Source organism: Saimiri boliviensis, chromosome 2, assembly GCF_048565385.1.
Source record: "Saimiri boliviensis isolate mSaiBol1 chromosome 2, mSaiBol1.pri, whole genome shotgun sequence".
Classification (NCBI taxonomy): domain Eukaryota; kingdom Metazoa; phylum Chordata; class Mammalia; order Primates; family Cebidae; genus Saimiri; species Saimiri boliviensis.
Genome location: NC_133450.1, coordinates 152765048 through 152787121, shown reverse-complemented (window position 1 = coordinate 152787121; position 22074 = coordinate 152765048). Strand labels below are relative to the sequence as shown.

Genomic DNA, 22074 nt, shown 5'->3' with positions numbered 1-22074 from the left:
GCTCTCTTAAAAATAGCTATTTCAGTCGCCAGCTACTTCTCCTGCTTTTTTCTTTTCTATCCCCAAATCTGCTTCTTCCTTCTTCCCTCTTTCCTCTTCCCTCTTCCCTCCTCCTTCTCTCCCTCTCCTTCTTTTTCTTCTTCTTTTTCTTTTCTTTCTTTTTTTTTTTTTTTTTTTTTTGAGACAAGATCTTATTCTGTTGCCCAGGCTGGAGTGTAGTGACACAATCATGGCTTACTGCAACTGTGACCTCCCTGAGGTGATCCTCCTAGCCCACCCTCCCAAGTAGCTGGGACTATAGGCACATGACACCATGCCCAGCTGATTTTTGTATTTTTTGTAGAGATGGGGTCTTGCTGTGTTGCCCAGGCTGGTCTTGAACTTCTAGGCTTAAGGAATCTGCCTGCCTCCCAAAGTGCTGGGATTACAGGCGTGTGCTACTGTGCCCTGCCTCTTGTTATTCTTAATTGCCCTTTTAATCAAGATGTTTGATATATTTTTTCCTTCTTCCATCTACATTTTTAAGAAATGTTTTCTTTTACCTCATGTTTATCAGCTTCCTTTATTGCCTCTTTAGAAGCAGGAAGCACAGGTTATAAATCAATATGGGCAAATAGTTTGCTGTCTTGTTTTGAAAAAATATTGTCATTAAAATTCATGGTAGAAAGAATTTCTAAAGTGGCAAGTTGTCTTTCCAAGATATTACCATGTCTTATTTTAGAATTTACTGTCAGTAAACTAATCTACATTGTTAAATAAGATTCAGCTCATTGGAATCACTGAGTAATTACTATTACTATGTTCGGTAAGTATTGTTTTGGTGATACTAGTTTTATCACTTACGCTAGGTTGCTTTTAGGAAGTAGCCTCAGCATTATTTGAAAAGAGATGGAAAATGCTTTATATATCATGAATCTAGTAAATTTATAATTAAAATAATGCTGCAAATATAGAACATTTTCATTGGATAATTTTAAAAAGTCTGAATGCAATACAGAATAAATAAACTCCATCTCTTAATGGACTCCTAATTTTTTCCTAAGGCACCGTGACAGAGAAGCTTTTCCCAAAGATTATGATATAGAGGGTCCTGAGAAAGTTAAAAAACTGTGTAATTCAACTTATCGGCGACTTGGAACCAATGAATCCCCAGTAAGTAGTAGTTATTTGTTTTAAGTCTGAAATCTTTGTCGTAGTGAAAGATGAAAAAGTAAAGGGAGGAGTGTTTTGTGCGGGACCATTCCTCGTTAACTGTATTAATTACTTAGACGACTTAGGCAGCGTGTGCTGAAGCACCATTACTTATAAAATGTGCCTACCTCATAAAATGACTGGGTCAGTTAAATGGATGAAGCAAGTTGAGTACATGGCATGGTGCCTGGCACATACAAGTGCCTAGGAAATTGTTCTTGTTGCTATGATGCTGTTGTCACTGAAGCAGCAATATTCTGCTAGATGTCTCCTTTTACCTCCACAATAACCCTGTGATATAGGTATTATTACTATCTCTAATTCACAGAGAAGGGAAAAGATACTTCTAGAGGCTAAGCGACTTACTCAAAGTCACACAGCTAGGGAGTGGAAGACAGAGAGTTTGTACCCAGGTCTTTGGTTTCAAGTCTTTTGTAGTTACCTTAAGCTGTTGGAGTTGTGAGTAACTAAAACATGCTATTAACAGCCTCATAACATTTGTACAATCCAGTTGCAAGCAGAATATTTGTGGCATAAGTCATTCCTATTTGAACTGCTATGAGTGGGCTACTGCTTGGCTACCCTAGGTGTTTGTCCAGTCAGCATAAGGCAGGAGCTCAACTCCTTGAAGACCCCCAAATTGAGTCCTTCAACATTAGGAGCTTTGGGGCTAGCTGAAGACAATTTAGCCTTAAAGGATGGCCTCAGGGCATGAAGAGCTGGTGATTTGATGAGGATGGTTGTACAGGTGATGAAAATAGTGGGTTTGTATCACATTCTGCCCCCAAAGGCTGGGCTAGTTTTAGATCAGGTGTAAAAAGAGGCATAATTCCATGTTGGAAATTGTTCTAAAAGATTCCCTATTCTGCAAGGTGATGAGGACAAATCAGCTTAGCATGGCAGTACTATTTCCTCCCTTCCTCTTATAGTTGTGGTGGACAGAGAGTAATAAGAATCTCCTGGAGAATGGGGATTTATTGAAAAGTGACAGCTGCTTGGATATGGAATGAGCAAACTTGCAGGAACTAACACAGCTCTAAAGTAAAACATTTCCATCCCCACCCCCATGTCTCTGTGTCACATGCACACAGAGTGTCTCTGACACTCTATTTCTGTCTGCTCAGGTTGCTCCACAGCCCAGATCTCAGGGGAATCTGGTATTTCCTCAGTTTCCACCCAACACTCTTCCTTTTGTACCAGGCTGCCTCATGGGTCATCAGCCAGCATGTGGATGGGGCTCTGCAGTGTGATGCCCAACTCAGTCAACATCCACCTTGTTCCATTCCCTCACAAACCCAGCTTCACCTTGCTCTCTTCAGTATGAGGCTGTGGTCAGGGTAAGAGTAAGTTGGGCAAGACAGGTGCTGTTTGGCGTGAACTTAGAGATTTTGGTCCTTAAAAAACATTTAGTTTTGATTCCTATATAAAAATGCTCTTTGTCTCTGGGTTGTGGGAGGAAGTGAGATGAAGTAAAATATGAGCATAGGAACCACAAACATTCCTTCCCACATATTATATGCATTACAGTGGTCAAATCTCAGGTTTAATGAGAATGTGTAAATAAATAGTACTATTTGCTGTTTCTATGTCTTTTTGTTGATGGCCATTGAAACCCTGTCCTCCACCTGCCAGATTTGGAATGTGTATGAGATAGAAAAGAAAATAGACTGAGGAACCACTATTTCTGATGAAACTGATATTCTCTCTCTTAAGAGTAATTTACATTTTTCTCTATAGACTTTCTGTTTATAAAGCACTGGCCCATCCATCTTGCTTTTCATTCTTCACAACAAAGCTGTAAAGCTGTCAAGAAATGTATTATTATTCTAGTTCTACACCTAGACTTACAGATCTTAAATGACTCACCCAAGGTCCCAAGTATAAAGAGAAGGAAGGGATACTGGTGCCCAGCATCCACACCTTCACATGCCAGGTGCGAGACTGGATGTAGCAAGAGGATGGACAGGTTCTTCTTTTTGTTGTCACAGTTCTGATGAGGGCCTAAAGATGCTCTTGACAGTTGGCAGGAACCACATGCCTAAAAGCAAGAATCCAGGCCACCAAGGCAGGACCTGCTAAGAGACTAAATTAGGATGAACCAGTATGAGTAGGTGTGTCCTTGAAGACAAAAGTCTGGAGAGTTAAAAGAGGATTCATGTAGTTGTGGGTTCTGTGCCCCTCTTTCTCCAGTTGAGCGGGGTTTCAAGGGAACCACTCAGAGAGATTAATATGTATGTCCTGGAATTTAGAGGACATGGGGTCCAAGCACATGCCTGAAAACCTAAATGTGAGAGGCCATGCCTGATATGGCAGAGCAGAAAGAGGGAGTGTACTGCCCTTGGGGCAGGGACAGTGGTGGCCAAGAAGAGACTTGCCTAAGACTGTTATTAAACAAAAGGAAATAACTTGTTATAAGAGGGAAGGGGCAGTTTGATTAAAATGAAGTTGCTTTATGATTGCATCCTATTAATGGAATAGGATCAATTCAATAAGACATTTCCATTAAAAGTGCTTTATTTCATCCTCTGGACAGCTCTTCAGGCAGGTATCATACATGATCGATGTTGGATAGATGAGGAAACTGAGAACAAGTGAAGCTTAATTACTGGTGAAAAGTCAAACAGCTAGAAAGTGTATTAAAAATTAAAATCCATTGTTCTCCTCTGGCTCTAAATGCTAAGATCTTAAAGACTTTTCCAAATTGCCTCTTCGAGTACCAAACTGTTCCACTTCGAGTTTGGTGGCCTTTTTACCCCGCTACACTGCACCTTGCTTGTAGAAAATAGACCTGATTATTTTTTGCTCTGGCTTGGATATTGTATATCTCACTGCATATGTGTTGAGGCTTTGATTTCTTACATCTTAGCCATAACTTCTGTCCTATTTCCTGAATTATGTCCACACACATGCTGGCTAGCCCTATTCCCATCTGTTTTCCCTCCCAAATGCCTTCTTAACATTTTTGGGGTTTTTTTTTTTTGCAAGATTGCTGCTGAGTGGTTGCTTTGTGCGTCCACCAGCATTTTCATTTAGCTGATTGAAGGTGTCCTTGTCCTTAAATGCTGCTGTAAGAGCTAACGTGAGCATAATTTATTTGTAGCAGAGTTTAAAATGGGACTTACTTTTGTCTACATTTTGGCTAAAGCTCTGAAAATCTAAGAACAGAACAATAGCCTCATGTGCTGAAGTAAAAATTAGGTCACTTATGCAAGATCTTCTAGGAAGATGGTGCTAATAGGCTCCCACTCACATGAGGGATATACGAGAATTAAAATGCAAGAAGCATAAAGAGGACTCTGATAGCACAGGGAGGGTTTTGTGTTCTAAGTCTCATCTGCAAGAACCCTTGTGTGCCTTGTGAAGTCAGGCACAGGCTTCAGTGACTGATCAGAGGAAGCGGAGCAGAAAGAGGGGGCTAGCTCCCCTAGAGGTGGAGCAAGGATGTATGAATCCTCGAGCCCAGATGTGCCTTTTGTGGATCCAATGTGGACAACGGGGAAGAAGAAAATGACATGGAGTCATTTCAGAGCCTTTCGAAGAGTACCTCATAGTGGGTACTCTAAATATTTACAGAAGGAAAAATGGAGAGATGGGAGGGTGTCTAGCTGGGTTTCTAGGAGCTCGGGCAAGACATTTAAGTCTAGCCAGAAGCATCTTGTATCATGGGACATGCCATTCAGTGTTCCCAGAAGTGATCCCAGAGTCTACCAGAACATCCCAAGAAAGTCACCTTTGAACATTCACCAGTGCCAGAGACGGTCAAAGATAAAACATAAAACATGCCTGGAGGAAACCAAAGCAAGATTACATTCTGCCATTCCTGCATTTACCTCTCTCTCTTCCTCATATCCACATGTCCTTAGCATCAGTCCCCAAGGAGATAGAGGGATGTGAGGAGTAGGGAAGAAGCCCAACTGGGAGAATTCCTGTTCCCAACAGAGTGGGCCAGGCCAAAGCAGCCCCAAGGAGGAGGAATGAGAATCTTTCCATGAAATTTGAAGTTTTGACTATTATATGGGACTGGCATTTTACTTACCTCAGTGAAAATCCTCTTGGAAAAAGGTAGCCAGAGAATTTTTGTGTTATCTAAGAGTCACCAGAAATGCCCTGGGACCTGTCTTATAGTTTCATCAAAGAGCATGAGAAAGAACTAGTCCCTCCAAATGACTGTAGATGGGCAGTGATGGAGGAAAAATAGATTGGTTTTCTGATTGTAGCTACTTACAAGTCCCACTTGTTCAATGAGCCAGTTACCCATTTGTATGTAAAAGAGCAGTCCATTCTTATCATATCTCTCTATCCCCTTTCCCTACTTTAGTCTTCTTCATGATACTTACCTTGTTGGACATATTTTAGGCTTATTTAGTTGTTAATCATTTGTCACCTCCTACTAGAATACAAGCTCTGTGGAAGTGGGGACTTTGGTCTATTTTGTTCCCTGTTTTATCCCTAGTTCCTAGAACAATAAATATTTATGGAAGAAAGGGAAGAAGGAAAAAAGGAAGTAAGGGAGGGAGGAAGGAATGAAGGAAGGAAACCAAGAAGGTAAGGAGGGAGGAAAGGGAGGAGGTAGAGAGGGAAGAGGATAAAGTGAAGAAGTTCCACATTCAACAAACATTTTTTGAGGCCCCATTACTTTGCCAGGCATAATGCTAAGTGCTAGGGTAAGAAAAATAATTCAAAACAAGGTTCTCATCTATCAGGAACTCATGGGTTCCTAGGAAAAATGGGAGCACATAACCACGGTGGCAAAGGGCAAGATGGATGCTATGATAGGAAGAGCATCAGGATGCTGTGAGGTACACCTGAACTGAAATGGGTTGGAGTGAGGTTTGGGTATGATTTCCTTTGAGGCTCTGGAGCTGAATCCTAAAGGAACCATCTCTTGACAGAATCAGGTTTCAATGGTGGGATAATTGATTTCCTACTTCAGTGGCCCCTCAGGTTTCAGGAGGCCAAGTGAGGCCATTGGGGATATAGATTCACAGAACAGTAATTAAAGCTACTGGGTTTGCCATGATGGTCTTATTCTAAGCTTAATGGGTAATAGCATTCTAAACTATGGTCTTTTACCTGGGCTTTATTCAGGTGCTGCATATCTATACCAGGGTGAATTCCATTCAAACTAAAATCATCAAGAGTATGTCTATCATTGTTGCTTCAACTTGTAAAGTCTCTCGCCCAAGGATCCTCGCAATACTGCCAAAGGCCCTATCACAATAACTTACGTTTCTTTCTAGCATGTGAGGCTGATACTCAAGTGAGAGCCACTGGGAGGCCAAAGAAAGACCACTCCTGAGAAAGGGAAATATGTTGAATACCATATATTTAGAAGAATTCATTACAGAGTACATATGATGCTGTGTCATAGGAGCTGAGAACTTGTCAGACATAAATGAGCAAGAAATACATGAGCAATTTATTAAGCAGATTTTTTTATACAGCTAGTGGCTCAATGCCAAGGCATTTTTGGAACTAACAGGACAACATTGTTGAACAAATCAGGCTAATACTAACAGCATCACAGATATTTTAGATTTAAAATGGCAAATAAATGAATAGGACAAAAGTATGTTAGCATTCATCTTAGGAATGAAGATCACCAAATAAGCTTAAATATGAGCTGTTTCAGTGAATAAAAATATCACATTTGAAAACTGATGTTCCTAAAAGGGATATAAAGTATATAATTATACCAGATATGGGAAATTCAATTATTTACTTAATTGGTTAAAGTATTTTTTTTCTTTGACATTGTAGGATAGTATTTTGACCAGTATAATATTATGGATGTTTCTTGCACTTATATCTAAGCACCTGAAAGGGGTTTATGGATAAAATGTTTGTAAATAGAATAATTTTAAATGGCATTGCAGGGGAAAGGAAGATATTTGGCAATAGTAGGCTGTTGGGCTAGGGTTGCCTCTTGCTTCCTGTGTCCATAACCTCAGAGGTTGGGGTTGATGTCACAGATTTCAGCATTCCCTCCTGGAATGATTTTGGATTAGCTTTTCCATTATCACCACAATCACATCTGGCATTCCTGTTTTAGGAATTCTGTATCAATTTTGGCCCCCTGAGTGTACATCCCTTGTTTTCTGCTGTATCTCTGAGTCTATTTATTCTAGCAAATATCCTCTGGCATTTCCAGAGATTTGGGATGGGAATGAAAGCAGGCCACCCAACATTTTGATCCCATCACTCTCATTTGCTGCTCCATTTCTATATGCCCTAATTTAAGTCTTACAGAAACTAGACTTTACTTTTTTATGTATATTAGTTTGCTTAAGCAGGTGTAACTGTTATGTTGAAAAAAATGAGACTTATATCAGGCAATCATGTGTGTATACACATACACACAGACACCCGCATACACAAACATGCAGAGATACAGACATCCATATTTTTTGCATCCACTGCCTGTTTACCCTGATTTATGGAGTAGGTTCTTAATTTATGCTTGGACAAAATCCTGTGCAGCTTCCTTAGTTTTTATGGTCAATCTCAGATAATAAAAGGCCTATTGGTCACATTTCAGTAATTAAAATATCATATCAAAATGATAAATTTCATTTAGAGTTAAAGCTTTTCTCTTCCTCTAGCTACAGCCTGATCTAGGCAGGGAAGTCTGCAGAGGGAAGTGGGGGTGAAGGATGGGTCAGGTTGGATAATTTTTTATTTCTCCACCTGCTCTGCTTTTCCTTTCCCCCAGACAACTAGAAGACCCTTTCATGTTTATTTTACTAACATTAAATATTTAATTGAGACTATTTTGTGACAATAAGTGATTTTGTTATCTAAGAGTAATGAGGGAAAAAATGAGACTTGTTCTAAATTTATTTCTGCTAGAGACAGGAAAAGGAGCATCTCATAAGCCAGATGTGATAGTGCAAGCTTGTAGTCCTAGCTACTTGAGAGGTTGAGGCAGGAGGATTGCTTCAGCCCATGAGTTCGAGGCTGCAGTGAACCATGATTGTGCCAGTATACTTCAGCATGGGTATCAGTGAGACCCTATTTCTTAAAAAAAAGAAAAAAAAAGAAGAAGAGGAGGAGGAAGGAAGAAGCTCATAAAAGCTTGCTTGAAGAGGTAGTTGTGAAAACAATAGAATTATTTTTCTGATTATACACTATGAGTCCCAGTTGTTCAAAATAAGAGTGGTTATATTTGCAGGGGCCTCTCTTGGATCCCTTAGAATCTTTACATTGCACTGCTGAGTTAACCTAGATGTGAAAACAGTCAGGATTTCCAATGGCAAAACTTCTGAGAAACAAGTAAGGCCTTTTTGATGATTTTAAAAGATAATCAAATCTTTGTATTTTTTTGGCAATGGTGCAGAAAAGCTACAGTTGGTAGGGGAATGCTGTTCAACAGGCTAAAATAAGACTCTTCCTTAGTTATGACTGAAGATCTAAGATAATAGATGCCAACTCCTCCTTTATTCCAAAGTGAGATGCCAACCCACTCATGCAGAACATGCAAATTATTTGGGCAATATCTGAGATTTGAGCTTCTTGGTGTCTCATTCACCTTGAAGATTTAAAAACAAACAAAAAAGGTCAAAATGGAAAAGATCTGGCCAAAAGAATTTAGAAGTTGGAGGAGTTATCTGGAGAGAGCACACATGCTGTGAATCCCACCCCTCTAATCCCCGAAGGGGCAAGGGTAGGAAATGTGTCCCCTTCATTTCCACCCTGACAGTGGGGCCTCAACGATACCACCCAGGGAACTTGATGTGTTGGGGTCTCACTCATGCTTGACAAAAGGCTCCAGACTGGAGGTTTCCAGAGGTAGCTTGTAGCATCAGAGGGAAAAGGTTGATGTAAGAAGTACCTGAGCTTCTGGTATGGTTTGTCTCTGTGTCCCCACCCAAATTTCATCTTGTAGATTCTATAATTCCCATGTGTTATGGGAGGGACCTGGTGAAAGATAATTGAATCATTGGGGTGGGTCTTCCCCATGCTATTCTGGTAATAGTGAATAAGTCTCTTGAGATCTGATGGTTTTAAAAACTGAAGTTCCCCTGCACAAGCTCTCTCTCTCTGTCTTTGCCTGCTGTCATCCACGTAAGACATGACTTGCTCCTCATCGCCTTCCACCATGATTTTGAGGCCTCTCCAGCCACAATGGAACTGTAAATTCATTAAACCTCTTTCTTTTGTAAATTTCCTGGTCTTGAGTATGTCTTTATCAGCAGCATGAAAACGGACTAATACAGCTTCCTTTACTGTGGGTAAGGGGAATGTGCTTTCTGGGTGCCTGTAAAGAATCCAGGAAAGAATTGTCATTTGCGGATCATCTAAAATGAATCCTGCCATGAGAGATTCTGCCAAGGGTAAATCATCCTCAGCAGAATAGTCTGGCCAATGTGAAATATATAACCTGAAGAGAAGTCATAAGTGGTCTCCTTATTTCTTGTAATAGTCACCCAGGTCATGTGTCTACTGGATTTTCTTCCCATAAGTGCAGCACATATGGGAAAAGTTCATTCAAGAAGAATGGAAATTGGGATTTAAAAATAATTCATACTCAGGAAAACAGGGAATATGAATGATATTATGAAAGGAGCTTCCTATATCCATTAGATATTTTCTATATTATCATTTGTCTCAAACTAGATTTTATTATGTAAATTAAATGGAAATTTTAGTGATTATCCTGTGAGTTTGTGCTGTGTTAATTTAGCTATCTCACATACCAAATTGCCAATCTCCAGTCTGTGATATACAGATATACAAAGCCCAAAAGACTTTTAAACATATGGAAGTGTTTTTATGGAGTAACACCCTTATGTCAGGTTATGAACATTTCTACACCAAAGTGATTTTCCACATTAAGATGGTGTAGGATTAGGTTTGCCTACATGCAACAGACACTGGAAATCAACAGAGACTGTTCACATAGAGTTGTGTTATTTCAGCTAAAGGGTCTGGAGGATAGCAGGACTGGTATGAAAGTTCTATTTATTGTCAGAGACCAATTCCTTCCAGTTTCTGTGCTGCCATCGTTGGGTAGGACCCAAGATGGCTGCTGGAAACCAGTCATTATGTCCACATTCCAGGCAGCAAGAAGGAAAAGAACAGAACGACTTTTCCTGGAAGTTCTTTCCAGGAAACAACTATTTTCACTTATGCTTAATTGTCCATAACTAGTCACTGATCACATCTAAGTGTAAAATAACCTGAAAAATGTGATCTGCAATGCCATACACCCAGCTAAAGTTTGGGGATTCTATTGAAGATGAAGAAGGAATGTCTAATATTGGAAGATAACATCTGCCACGGATACAGAAAACAGCAGTTAAGAATTGTCCTTGGAGTCAGATGGCTTCTCTTTGATTCTTAGCTCTACCACTTACAAGGTTGTAACTTAAGTCAAGAGTCTAAAACTTTTCATGTCTTTATTTCTTTATATGTAAAGTGAGAATTGTAGAGTTGTCACAGGCATTTAATGTGAAGAATTTAGAATGGTTTCTGGCCATGTGCTATTGTTATTTCCATTATCCTCATGATTTACTATAACCCACCATGCCATAGCCAGTAGAAACTCTGGAGTTTGTTTACAAGTATAGCCCTAGAACTAAATAGATGTAGATAGATGGATGAATTAATGAGGCAGACTGCATGAGTCTTAAATTGTGGAGCTTTTACTTTCTGGCTGACTTGCCCGGGCATTACTTAATCCCTTCCAGCCTTAGTTTTCCCTTTTTAAAAACAGAAATAAATTATACCAAGTATTCTTCATTTGTGTTTCCAGATCCACTCTCCACTCTTCTCACCCTGCTTTGTGCCAAAGAGGCTGACCTCTATGGTTAGTTGCAATGAGCTCCTTGCCCTCTGGCTTCTCATTGGGATGGGCTCATGGGAGGCACTGGTAGGTGACCAGAGGTGGGAGGAGAGGAAGCTTGGGCACTTATTCTTGTGATTTCCTCCCTGCAGGACCGTGCTGTATCAGGGGCTGAGTTTCTGTTCTGAAAGACACAACTATCAGGTGGCCCTCAGTTTATAGCTGTAGGTTGTTCTGAGTTACAATAACTATTCTACCCCAGGGTTCCTCACAAGTGCTAACCTCAGGGTGCTTCAATAGTGTTGATTTTCTTAATGCTTCCCATACGTTTATAAAGAGATACTTTATTAAGCTCTTCTCAATTCCCATTTGATTGTTTTTCCCTTCTGAGACCATGATTGATATTAATACATAACACTCAGAAGGTTGCTTTGCAAATGTATTGAAATAATGCATTTAAAGTGCTTAGTACATTGTCTGGCACAGAATAAGCACTCAATTTGCTCTACTAATGCTATGATTATCTGTTTCTTTTTACTCCTCTGTTTTATGTTTGGCAGCATCTTTGTTTCATATGATTTTCAAAGGGTTGGTTGATTTGGTGAAATATTTTACTGTTACAAATCATCAAAGCATATCTACGCTTAATTTTTACACTTGATCTTAGCCAAAAGGCTGAAAAACAATCTAAGCTTAATTTTTTTTGGTCAACCTTATATCTTCAAACAAAATGGTAGCTACTAATTTTTTCCCAAAAGATATTTTTTGCAGTTAAATAGGACCCAATGTAGTGTCCCCTATCATTGAACTTGAACGTCTAAGAAGAGAGGTTGAGCTAAGGGTACATGATCAGAGTTTAAAAATTTGTCTGGGAGGATAGTAATTCAAGAGTTTGAGGTCTTAGAGAGCAGTGCTCTGAGAAGTCAAGGATCTGCACCAGAGACTTAATCAAAATGGTTTTAATTAAGACTCCCAGTTACAGCAGAGCCTTATTACTAAAGCAAAGTGGACCCAAAGTGTCTGAGTATAGCCATGATACTCTTGCAGTTGAAGGCTCTGGTTTCCTTAAGAGTGGTCTCTCTTTTTAAAAACAGAAAATCTAGTATTAATGTGTTCTGAGGCTTCATAAATGTCTTGGGGAATCTAGTCTTTCAGAGAAAGTAATGGATTTTCTTGGTGATGAGTTCTGGTTCTTGGCTCTAAACCTCCAACTTCATGATCTTCTAGAGTTTTGTATGGAGAAAATATTGAATCCCTTTCATCCATTTTTGTTCCTAAGATCTCCGTGGTGCTAACCTTGATGCTTCTGCAATTGGTTTGAATACATCGTACAGTTTGCAGGTTTTTTCTCAGAGAAATAATTGCTTAATAATTAATTGAATTATGCTCTATGATAGAGAATGAATAATAATGATAACAATGATAATGATGATATCTGAAGTTTTGTGATTTATGAAGTAATTGCTGCAAACATTTTCTTACTCAGGGTATTTAAAATATACCAACCCTGAGAAGGACAAAGAAGGAAGTAGAAAGTAGGTAGAGTTAGTATATTTAATTGAATGCAGTTCTTTCTATTTCATAGAAACAACCAATTTGGTTTTTATTTCCCAACGGCCTACAGTAATTGCTATTTTTAGATATTTATGCTGAAATACTTGACAGCTGTGAGATATTACTTATTTTTAATGTCAACTAGAGTCAACAATTAATATCAGAATGTACTTCAATAAAAACATATTTTAGTAACCAACTAATTTTAGTGATAATTTCTTTTCTTTTTTTTTTTTGAGACGGAGTTTCGCTCTTGTTACCCAGGCTGGAGTACAATGGCGCCATCTCGGCTCACCGCAACCTCTGCCTCCTGGGTTCAGGCAATTCTCCTGCCTCAGCCTCCTGAGTAACTGGGATTACAGACACGTGCCACCATGCCCAGCTAATTTTTGTATTTTTAGTAGAGACAGGGTTTCACCGTGTTGACCAGGATGGTCTCGATCTCTTGACCTCGTGATCCACCCGCCTCGGCCTCCCAAAGTGCTGGGATTACAGGCGTGAGCCACCGCACCCGGCCTGATAATTTATTTTCTTATATGTGACTTCTTTGTTTCCAGGTTTGGATATCAGAAACACATGAAAAGTTGTCACAAGTATGTTTAAACACAAAATTGGCTGAAATGAAGAGTAAGGCCCTGTTGAATGAGGAAACAGTGAGTGCTGGGATTATTGAAAGGTATTCTTAATACTTTACTTATAGAACATGGACATGCAGAAAAGAACTTGTTTAAGTAGCAAAAATGTATAGTGACCCCAGGTCCACACTGAAGGAACACAGCAAGCACATTTGTCTTAAGCTTCCATGCTTTCTGCTCATGCTGTCCTCTCTGTTTGGCAATTTCTTTTCCTCAGCTGTTTACCAGTCAACTTTCTACTTGTTCTGGGCCCAGCTGAAATGTCATTTTATCTTTATATGTTTTTTTTTTCTGGCCCAGGGTTCTGACTATCCAGGTTTGACCCCCAGCTCTACAATTTACTGTAAAAGTTATTTGGTGTTTATAACCCAGTTTGTTCACTTGTAAAATGGGAATTACAAAAGCATCTGCTTTGTAGGGTTGTTCTGAAATTTAGATGAAATGAAATACAAAGTGTGCATAGAAATATTACCTGACCTGCAGGAAGAATTAGGTAAGCTGCTATTAATCAAAACTAATTGCTTTTCTATTTTTGTCCTCTGAGTATTTTATGTCCTACATGACAGTTGGACTTGCATTCTAGTTATTTATATGAAGGCATTTCCTCAGGAATAGAGAGTTGTTTGAGGATAGAAACTCTTTCCTAGTCATAGCTGTCATCCTGCAACCTGGCACAGTGCCTCCCCATGGAAGTGTATGGCACATAGCCTTTGTCTTATACTGTACTTACTGAAAAATGCAGTCAAAATGATGACAAAAATGCTAAAATTTCCATTAACTTGCCAGGATGTTTTGTTTTACAAATTTCATAAAAGTTGCAAACATGAAAACTCTTTAAAAAGTAATCATCATAAAAATCGAACCCTAAATTAGTTTTACATGGCTTTGAAAGTTTATGCATTACAGTCTAACAAATTTTCTAAAAAGTGTTATCTTGTTTTAGGGTCACCAGATTGCCTCCCATAGGTTTTGGAGCTGTCTTGCCTAGACATCCACCAGACTGGAGCAAAATGTTAGTAGTCCCTAAACTGCCACAACTGTATAAAAAATGTTCATTGATTCAGAAGGTTTGTTTGCAGGGGCAAGGTATGAGAGGGTGTGCCAAGGTCAACAAAGTGCTCTTTATGTGACATCTTAGACTTTCCTTTTACCAAATATTTTCTCCATTAATATGCATAATATTAATAACAATAATAATGAAACACTTAATCCTCATTATTTACAGATCCTGTATTTGTAAATTTTTCTCCTCTGTAAAATTTACCTATTTGTATCTCACAAGTCAATACTCATGGTTCTGTCATGATCATTTGTGGACATACGCAGAGTGGTAAAAATGTTAAGGCACCAGATGTGCACCATACCCTGAGGTTGAACAGGGTAATGCCCTGCCTTCTTGTTTCAGCTCTCATTCTATAAACGTGTTCTTTTCACAGTCTATTTAGTGACATGTTTTTTCAAATTCTTTTGCTTTTTGTTGGTCATCTTGTTTAAAACATCCCTCAAGCATGGTGCTGAAGTGCTGCCATGTTCCTTAGAGCAAGAAGGCTGTGATGTACTTTTCAAAGAAAACACGTGTTAGACAAGCTTGATTCAGTTATGAGTTGTAGTGTTGTTGGTCATAAGTTCAAAGGTAATCAAAAACATGTACTAAATAAGATGTTTTTAAGCAGAAACAGGCAAAAACAAAGTTTTATATTGCTCAATTGGTGAAAATGTGACCAGAGTCTTGCAGGAACCTAACCCTGTATTTCCCCTAAGATCAATGGTTCAATATCTGCTAATTCAGTGTTTGCAACAACTTCATAGAACATTACTATGAACAGAGAATTGACTGTACAGCAAGAGACTACTTATACTGATATAAGAAATAAGTTTATTTTGGTGGGAAAATATGAATTCTTACTACAAAACAACAAATTCTTATCTACTCATCTTTCCAAAGACAAACTTTCATTATGTATAGATAAATGACGTGAAAATACACTCAAAAGCATGACAAAATTCTAAGGATTGCATTGTGCATTATAGGGTTGTTGTGAAGATTAAGCAAGTTAATATCCATCAAACAAGTAGAGCAGTAACTGATGCATACGTACTAAATTCCATGCTGGACACAGTGAACCTTTCAGTTTATAAACTCATATCAAGGGAAATTGTCTTGAATTATTTTATTCTTCACTTATTGTGTTGTCTCTGTTCTCTCTTTTGGAAATCCTTTATTTGAATATTGGGTTTCTTGTCCTGATCCTAAAACTTACTTGTCTTTTCTCCACTTTTCTTTTTGTTCTTTACTATCTACTTTCCTCTCTGTTTCTTCAGCCCTACCATTGAGTTATCTTTTTGTTTTCAGAATCCTTCTGTTTTAATAGGATTTTTTTTTGTTTCATGACTGCAGTATCTTCTCTTTTCTATCTGAAGATGTTAATGAAAGTTTTAATAATAGCTTTAAAAATTATTTTCTTCCCCATGCATACTCTGTATTTTCTCCAAAATGTGTTTTGTTTCTGTTTTTTTTATTTGTCTGTATGGTATCCATCTACCATGCTAGAGACATTTTCCTCAGGCACTTGCTAATGAATCCTCTGCTCATGATTAAGAGGTAGACCTCTGAGCCTGTGACTGAGGCTTGCTGCTTTGGAGCTTACCTGGAGGAGTCTAGGTGGGTCATTATTTCAAAGAAGCCCTAGTACCAGTACAGTCATGCATTGCATAATGTCAGAGATGTGTTCCGAGAAATATGTTGTTAGGTGATTTCATCATTGTGTGAACATCATAGAGTGTACTTACAGAAAACTAGATGGTCTAGCCTACTAGACACTGAGGCTACATGGTAAAATCTATTGCTCCTAGGCTATAAACCTGTACAGCATGTTACTGTACTGAACAGTGTAGGCAATTATAACACAGTGGTAAGTATTTATTTATCTAAACATAAAAATGTACAGTAGAAATACAGAATGAAAGATAAAAAATAGTACACCTGTATAGGGAACATGTCATGCATGTACCCTGCAAGATTGGAAGTTGTTCTTGGTGAATCTGCAAGTGAGTGATGAGTCTATAGATGTGAAGGTCTAGGACATTACTAAACACTGCTGTAGACTTTATAAACACTGTATGCTTAGGCTACACTAAATTTCTAAAACGATTGTGTTAGTCCATTCTGCAGTGCTACAAAGGAATACCTGAGACTGGGTAATTTATAAAGAAAAGAGGTTTATTTGGCTCACAGTTCTGCAGGCTGTAAAAGCATGGCACCAGCATCTGCTTGGCTTCTGGTGAGCCCTTAGGAAGCTTTTTCTCATGGCAGAAGGTGAAGGGAGGCAGAAATGTCACATGGTGACAGAGGGAGCAAGAGAGAGGGGAGGAGGTGCCAGGGTCTTTTTAACTACTAGATCTCATGTGAACTCATTATTGCAAGAAGGGCACCAAACCACTCATGACGTTCCACCCCCATGACCCAAACAGCTCTCATCAGACCCCACCTCCAACAATGGGGATCACATTTCAGTATGAGATCTGGAGAGGTCAAACATCCAAAATACATCAACAATATTTTTCTTTCTTCAAAAAGAAATTTACCTTAGCTTATTGCATCTTTTTTGCTTTACAAGTTATTTTATTTTAACTTTCAGACTCTTAGCAACACTTAGCTTAAAATACAAACACATTGTATAACTGTATAAAATGTGTCTTTCTTTATATCCCCATCTACTTTTTATTATTTATTATTAATTTATTAAACAATTTTTTTAACTTTCAAATTTTTTTAACTTTGTTTTTTTTTCTTAAAAATGAAGACACAGTCACACATCTTAGCCTAGACCTACACAGGGTCAAGATCATCAGTATCACTGCCTTCCACCTCCACATCTTGTGCTACTGATAGGCCTTCAGGAACAATAACAGGCACGGAGCTGTCATCTCCTGTGACAACAATGCCTTCTTCTGGAATATCTTCTTAAAGACCTGCCTGAGACTGTTTTAAAGTTAATATTTAAAAAAAATAAGTAGAAGAAATATACTCTAAAGTAGAAATAAAAAGTATAGTTTAGTAAGTACACAAACCAGTAACAGTTGTTTATGATTGTTATTATTATTATATACTGTACATAATCGTATGTGCTCCACTTTTATATAGCTGGCAGCACAGTAGGCTTGTTTATACTAGCATTACCACAAATATGTGAGTAATGCATTGTGCTATGATATTACATAGGCAACAACGTCAATAGAAATTTTTCAGTTCCATTATAACCTTATGTCGTCTTCACAGTACATACTGTCCAGCCTATTGTTGACTGAAATATCATTATTTGGCATGACCTATTTTAGACTCTCCTCTAGGGCTAGTCATATTCCCAGATAAGCCTCTTCAATCTCCTTCTGAAGAGTGAAGAGTGGGCTGGTGCCTGTGTTCTTAGAGTGAGCAAGGCAATTGGACTGGGACATCAATATGAATACTGCATTATGCATGGTCACTGAATTGAATTGTGTTTTTGATTAAGGACTTTCTTACCCCACAGATAAATAAATTTCTAGCTTTCTGCTAAGGGAGGAGAGGGGCAGTTACCCCACAGTAGGGGAAGGAGCTTTAGAGCATCACCTACTTTTCAGATAGCTCTCCCCACAGGCCTTTGCTAACTTAGGATTCATTCAGCTTTCTGCTGAGTCAGGAACCACTTGTACATCTTCTCTTGAGTTTCTCAAATTTGTTTCTCATGTCCCTTCTCCTGCTCTCCATATTCTTATGGTTTAAAAAAAGCCTTTTCTGAAGTCTCTTTACTATGGTTTTAGTGGAGCTTTTGGGGGAAGCAAAACTCTATGTTCATCTTAACTCTGATGTTATCAAGTCACATTTGATCTGCCACCTCCCCTGGATGACCTTCCCATACCTATTGCTACCCCACTCCCCATAACTTGATTAGGTCTCTCATTGTGGGTGCCCACAGCACTGTGTGCTTCTTTTATGCAAACAGTATTAATATTTCTTGCAATTATTTGCATTCTTCTTGTTGTTGCTAAATTCAATGCTCTGAAGGGAAAGACTGCCACAACCAGTCCCCAGTGCCTACCAGAGAGCCTAACCTGCAGCAAATACACCACAGTTATCTCCTGAGTTAATAGAGTTATTATTTCAGATGTTGAACAGCAAACTATAATAGAAGGGGGTTTGGCTAATTCCTGTCTTATTTGATTTAGGGGTTCAAGGCCTTTAGAACCAAAAGTTGTTCTCAATTCTTTTTGGTAAATGCATTTGAAGATATAGTCTTTTAGAAAATCAGCCCTAATTAGTTTGAATTGCTAGAATTACTCATTTGTTTTATTTGATTCATGAGTATTAGCAATGAAATAAATACATAAACATCTTCAACCAGCGTCCACTAATTCCGTATGTAATTCTTTCAGTTAATATATACTAATTATAGAATGTTTCATACAGTAGAATGCTGTGATGTTTTAGAATCTGCTCTCTTGAATATTAAATAATCTTTTGCTTCTTGCCAGCTCTACAGCTGTGAAAGTTAAATGTCAACTTTAAAAGGCAATGAATAAGAATGAGTTTGCTCAATGGACCAAAATGTGCTTCAACTTATAAAAGAAAGGCTGTAATCATAAGGCAAATTTAAGCTTTAGGTTACCTCCTAAGGGAGAAAAAATCAGAATAAGGTACAGTTTTGTTATTAAGGAGCCATTAGATTGATGCACTTCTTTCTTTTTAGATAATGTCCATTATGCTGTAATGGCATTTGACTGACTCTTTTTCTCATAACTCAACCTATGTCCCACCTACTTTATTTTGGGCCAATGTAAAGGAGACATAATACCTTTCTTCCGTAAGTTGATAGCAAACAACTCAGTGAAACTCATTGAAAATCAGAACAGCTAGAATGTTTGACCCCACCAGAACTTGTCTCCTGACCTTAACTAAAGAAAAGGGCTCTGTGAATAATTCCTTTCATGTGCATCACAGATGGAAGAGATAGATGAAAAACAAATTGCAATATAGGGAACAGTTAGGATGACACTAAAGTGATATCAAAGACCTAAACTTTAAATACCAAATTTATAGACTTTGAGTCTGGATTGAGCTTGTCTAGAGTTAATTTTTTTCCTTGAGAGCTGATCTCCCATCAATGAGTCTCCAAGGAATTGACATTGGCCAGTGATGGGCAGAGTGACAGTCCAGGAGGCTCAAAGACCTCTCAGACAGCTTTAATGCCCATGTTGTGTCAAACTATTAATACAGATGCATGTGTAGGGAGTCTTTAATATGGATAACTTATGCTGCATGGATAGAGACAGTAGAGGAATAGAAAAGTAATGAGAGGCACATTTCCTTTATGACATATAGGAAAAGTGGATGGGAACATGAATATAGTTAGTAAGTCAACTTAAGAGTTTTTATTTGCCTTCCTACCTGATTCTTGAGCATTCTCAAGTGACCTTTACTTAATTTGGAAGTACTCATTATGAGGCATGGACAATAAATTCACTAATTATCAAAAGGCCCCTGTATATCTGATTATTTAATACAAAATAATTTGATGATTTATCTATAGAAGCAGATGATTGTAGCTAATTCATTCTAGGAAATAAGTTTTTCCAAGTACAAATATCTGGGCTATGTCTATGATCACTAAACAAGCAGTCAGAAACCGAAACAACAAAACAAACTACAACCAGAACTGTATCAAGCAGATCCAATTTTGAAAGGGAGATGTACTAATATATAGAATTTTATGTTAAGATATCATTTAAATATACACTAGAGTTCTTTCTCTATTTTCACTGTTTCGCTTGATTTCCCTTTTTTTCTCTTTAAAAAAAAAGAAAGGAAAAAATATACATATATAAACATATGTGGTCAGGATAATGGTCCACAGAAATCGGTTGTTTTTGTTTTTGTTTTTGTTTTGATAGGGAAAAACAAGTTCAGGCACAGGGTATTTGCTGTGTGAGAAGTAGGTCTGTGGGGCCCTGGGTGAGTTTGAGGACAGCCCAGGAGTACTGAGTTTCTACTGGAGAATGGAGAAGCACCCGAGGTAGACCTCATACAAGGTCAGCCCTAACTACTGCACCTTGTAGTTTTTATGAAATTTCATTGCCTCCTGGTAGTAGTGATTAGTGTATATTGTTGAAATTTCATAATAAATGACTTGTTTCCACCTTTCAATACAAAATCCCATTATGTGATCCACATAATGGGAGAAGAAAGAAATTAATTGTGTTTGGGATCACTTTTTGGAAATTATGTGTGTGTGTGTGCATGTGTGTGTGCATGTGTGTGTGTGTGTGTGTGTTTGTGTGTGTGTGTTTCCTTTTTTTCAGAAAGAACGTGGTAGAGAAAAATAAGATAGGAAACCTGGGTTCTATTTCTGGGCCTCCAATAAACCTGCTACGTGACCTTGTGCTGCCTAATAGCTCTCTCTGGATGCCAGTTATTTCCATCTGGAAAATGAAGGGATTGAACCAAATGATCTGTAAAGTCCTTTCCTGCTCTAAAATTTTATGGCTCTAGGAGAAAAGCATCTGTAGTTGCATAAATGGGCAAGTTAAATGAGGCCCAGAAGTAGTTCAGGTAGTTAAATGTTCATTGTTGGGATAGAGCACTTATCCATATGTGTATGGAGGGGTCACTTCACAGTAGCAGTAGCAAGCCTGGGCTGCAGTTTAAATTCTTCTCTTTTATTCCTCTCCCTCAGACATTAGCATCTATAAAACCTTTGGCACTCTTCAGAGGAAAGGAACTAGATGTAAATAGTAAGAAGGATTTTTCCTTTTCTCAAAGTACAGTATGAGACATTTACTTTCTTTTCTATTTATGCATTTGTATGGTGGCTTGTCTCCTGCTCAAATACTACCCAGTTGTTGAACATTTTTTGAGAAGAAAAAAAGTTTTAAAAGTTGTCCTATGGTGTTGATTATATGGTTAGGCTTTGTACCCCTACCCAAATCTCATTTTGAATTATAATCCCCATAATCCCTGCATGTCAAGGCAGAGACTGGGTAGAGATAATTGGATCATGAGGGTGGTTTTTTCCGTGCAGTTCTCTTGAGAGTAAGTGAGTTCTCATGAGAGCTGATGGTTTTATAAGGGCCTTTTCCCCCTTTGCTTACTCTTCTCTCTCCTGCTGCCCTGTGAAGAGGTGCTTTCTGCCATCATTGTAAGTTTCCTGAGGCCTCCCCAGCCGTGATGAACTGTGAGTCAATTAAACCTCTTTTCTTTATAAAATTACCTAGTCTTGGACAGTTCTTTATAGTAGTGTGAGAAAGATCTAATACAGTCGAGGAGGAGAATAACAACAAAAAAATTCAAAGAGGAGAGTGGGGTGGTAAAAGGCCATGAGAGTGAGACAGACTGTAATTCAGTTCTTGATTCTCCATCTTATTCATTGTAGGACCTTTCATTTTTGTCTGTCCAGCTTTTTTCTTTTGGACAACATCTTCTTACCTATTCAGTGTAATCTGACTAGGCCATGTTATGGATGGCTGACCCTGTTCCCCATTTCTACCTCCCTACAAGCCCAAGTGTTGGGCACAAGATCCAGGCCAGGCCATTCAGAGTATTGTAATTGGAGTTCTGGGGAAGATCCCCTCTCCTGCTCCAGTTTGCAAGTTACAGAGGATATCGTGATTCTGTGGGAGCATCTATTTATAAATGAAGTTAAGCAGTGGTATGGAAAAAGACAGTTCTGAAGATATTCTTTTTATGGGAGCTGATGTTTTCCTTTAATTTTTATTTATCAAGTTTGAGTTGGGTTTCTGTAGCTTATACTAATACTAATAAAAGCAAACACTTACATGGTTAAGTACAGTTAACCATAAGACTTATGTACCAGGCACTAGTCTAAGTGTTTTATATATGCTAACTCATTGCTCCCTACAAAACCTCTATGAATTGGT

General features: G+C 38.4%; 1 protein-coding gene across 4 annotated transcripts in view; it reads left to right on the top strand.

Annotated features, from left to right (window-relative positions):
* CFAP95 (cilia and flagella associated protein 95) overlaps positions 1-22074 on the top strand; it is a 96242-nt gene that overhangs the window by 23690 nt on the left and 50478 nt on the right. For 3 of the 4 annotated variants that reach the window (XM_039461426.2, XM_003935633.3, XM_039461425.2), the window contains exons 2-4: positions 1044-1152; positions 13087-13205; positions 14108-14176. In XM_039461426.2, the coding sequence (XP_039317360.1) occupies positions 1044-1152; positions 13087-13205; positions 14108-14176 (297 nt within the window). The remainder of the gene's footprint in view (positions 1-1043; positions 1153-13086; positions 13206-14107; positions 14177-22074) is intronic. The other variant, XM_074394702.1, reaches the window with a different exon arrangement.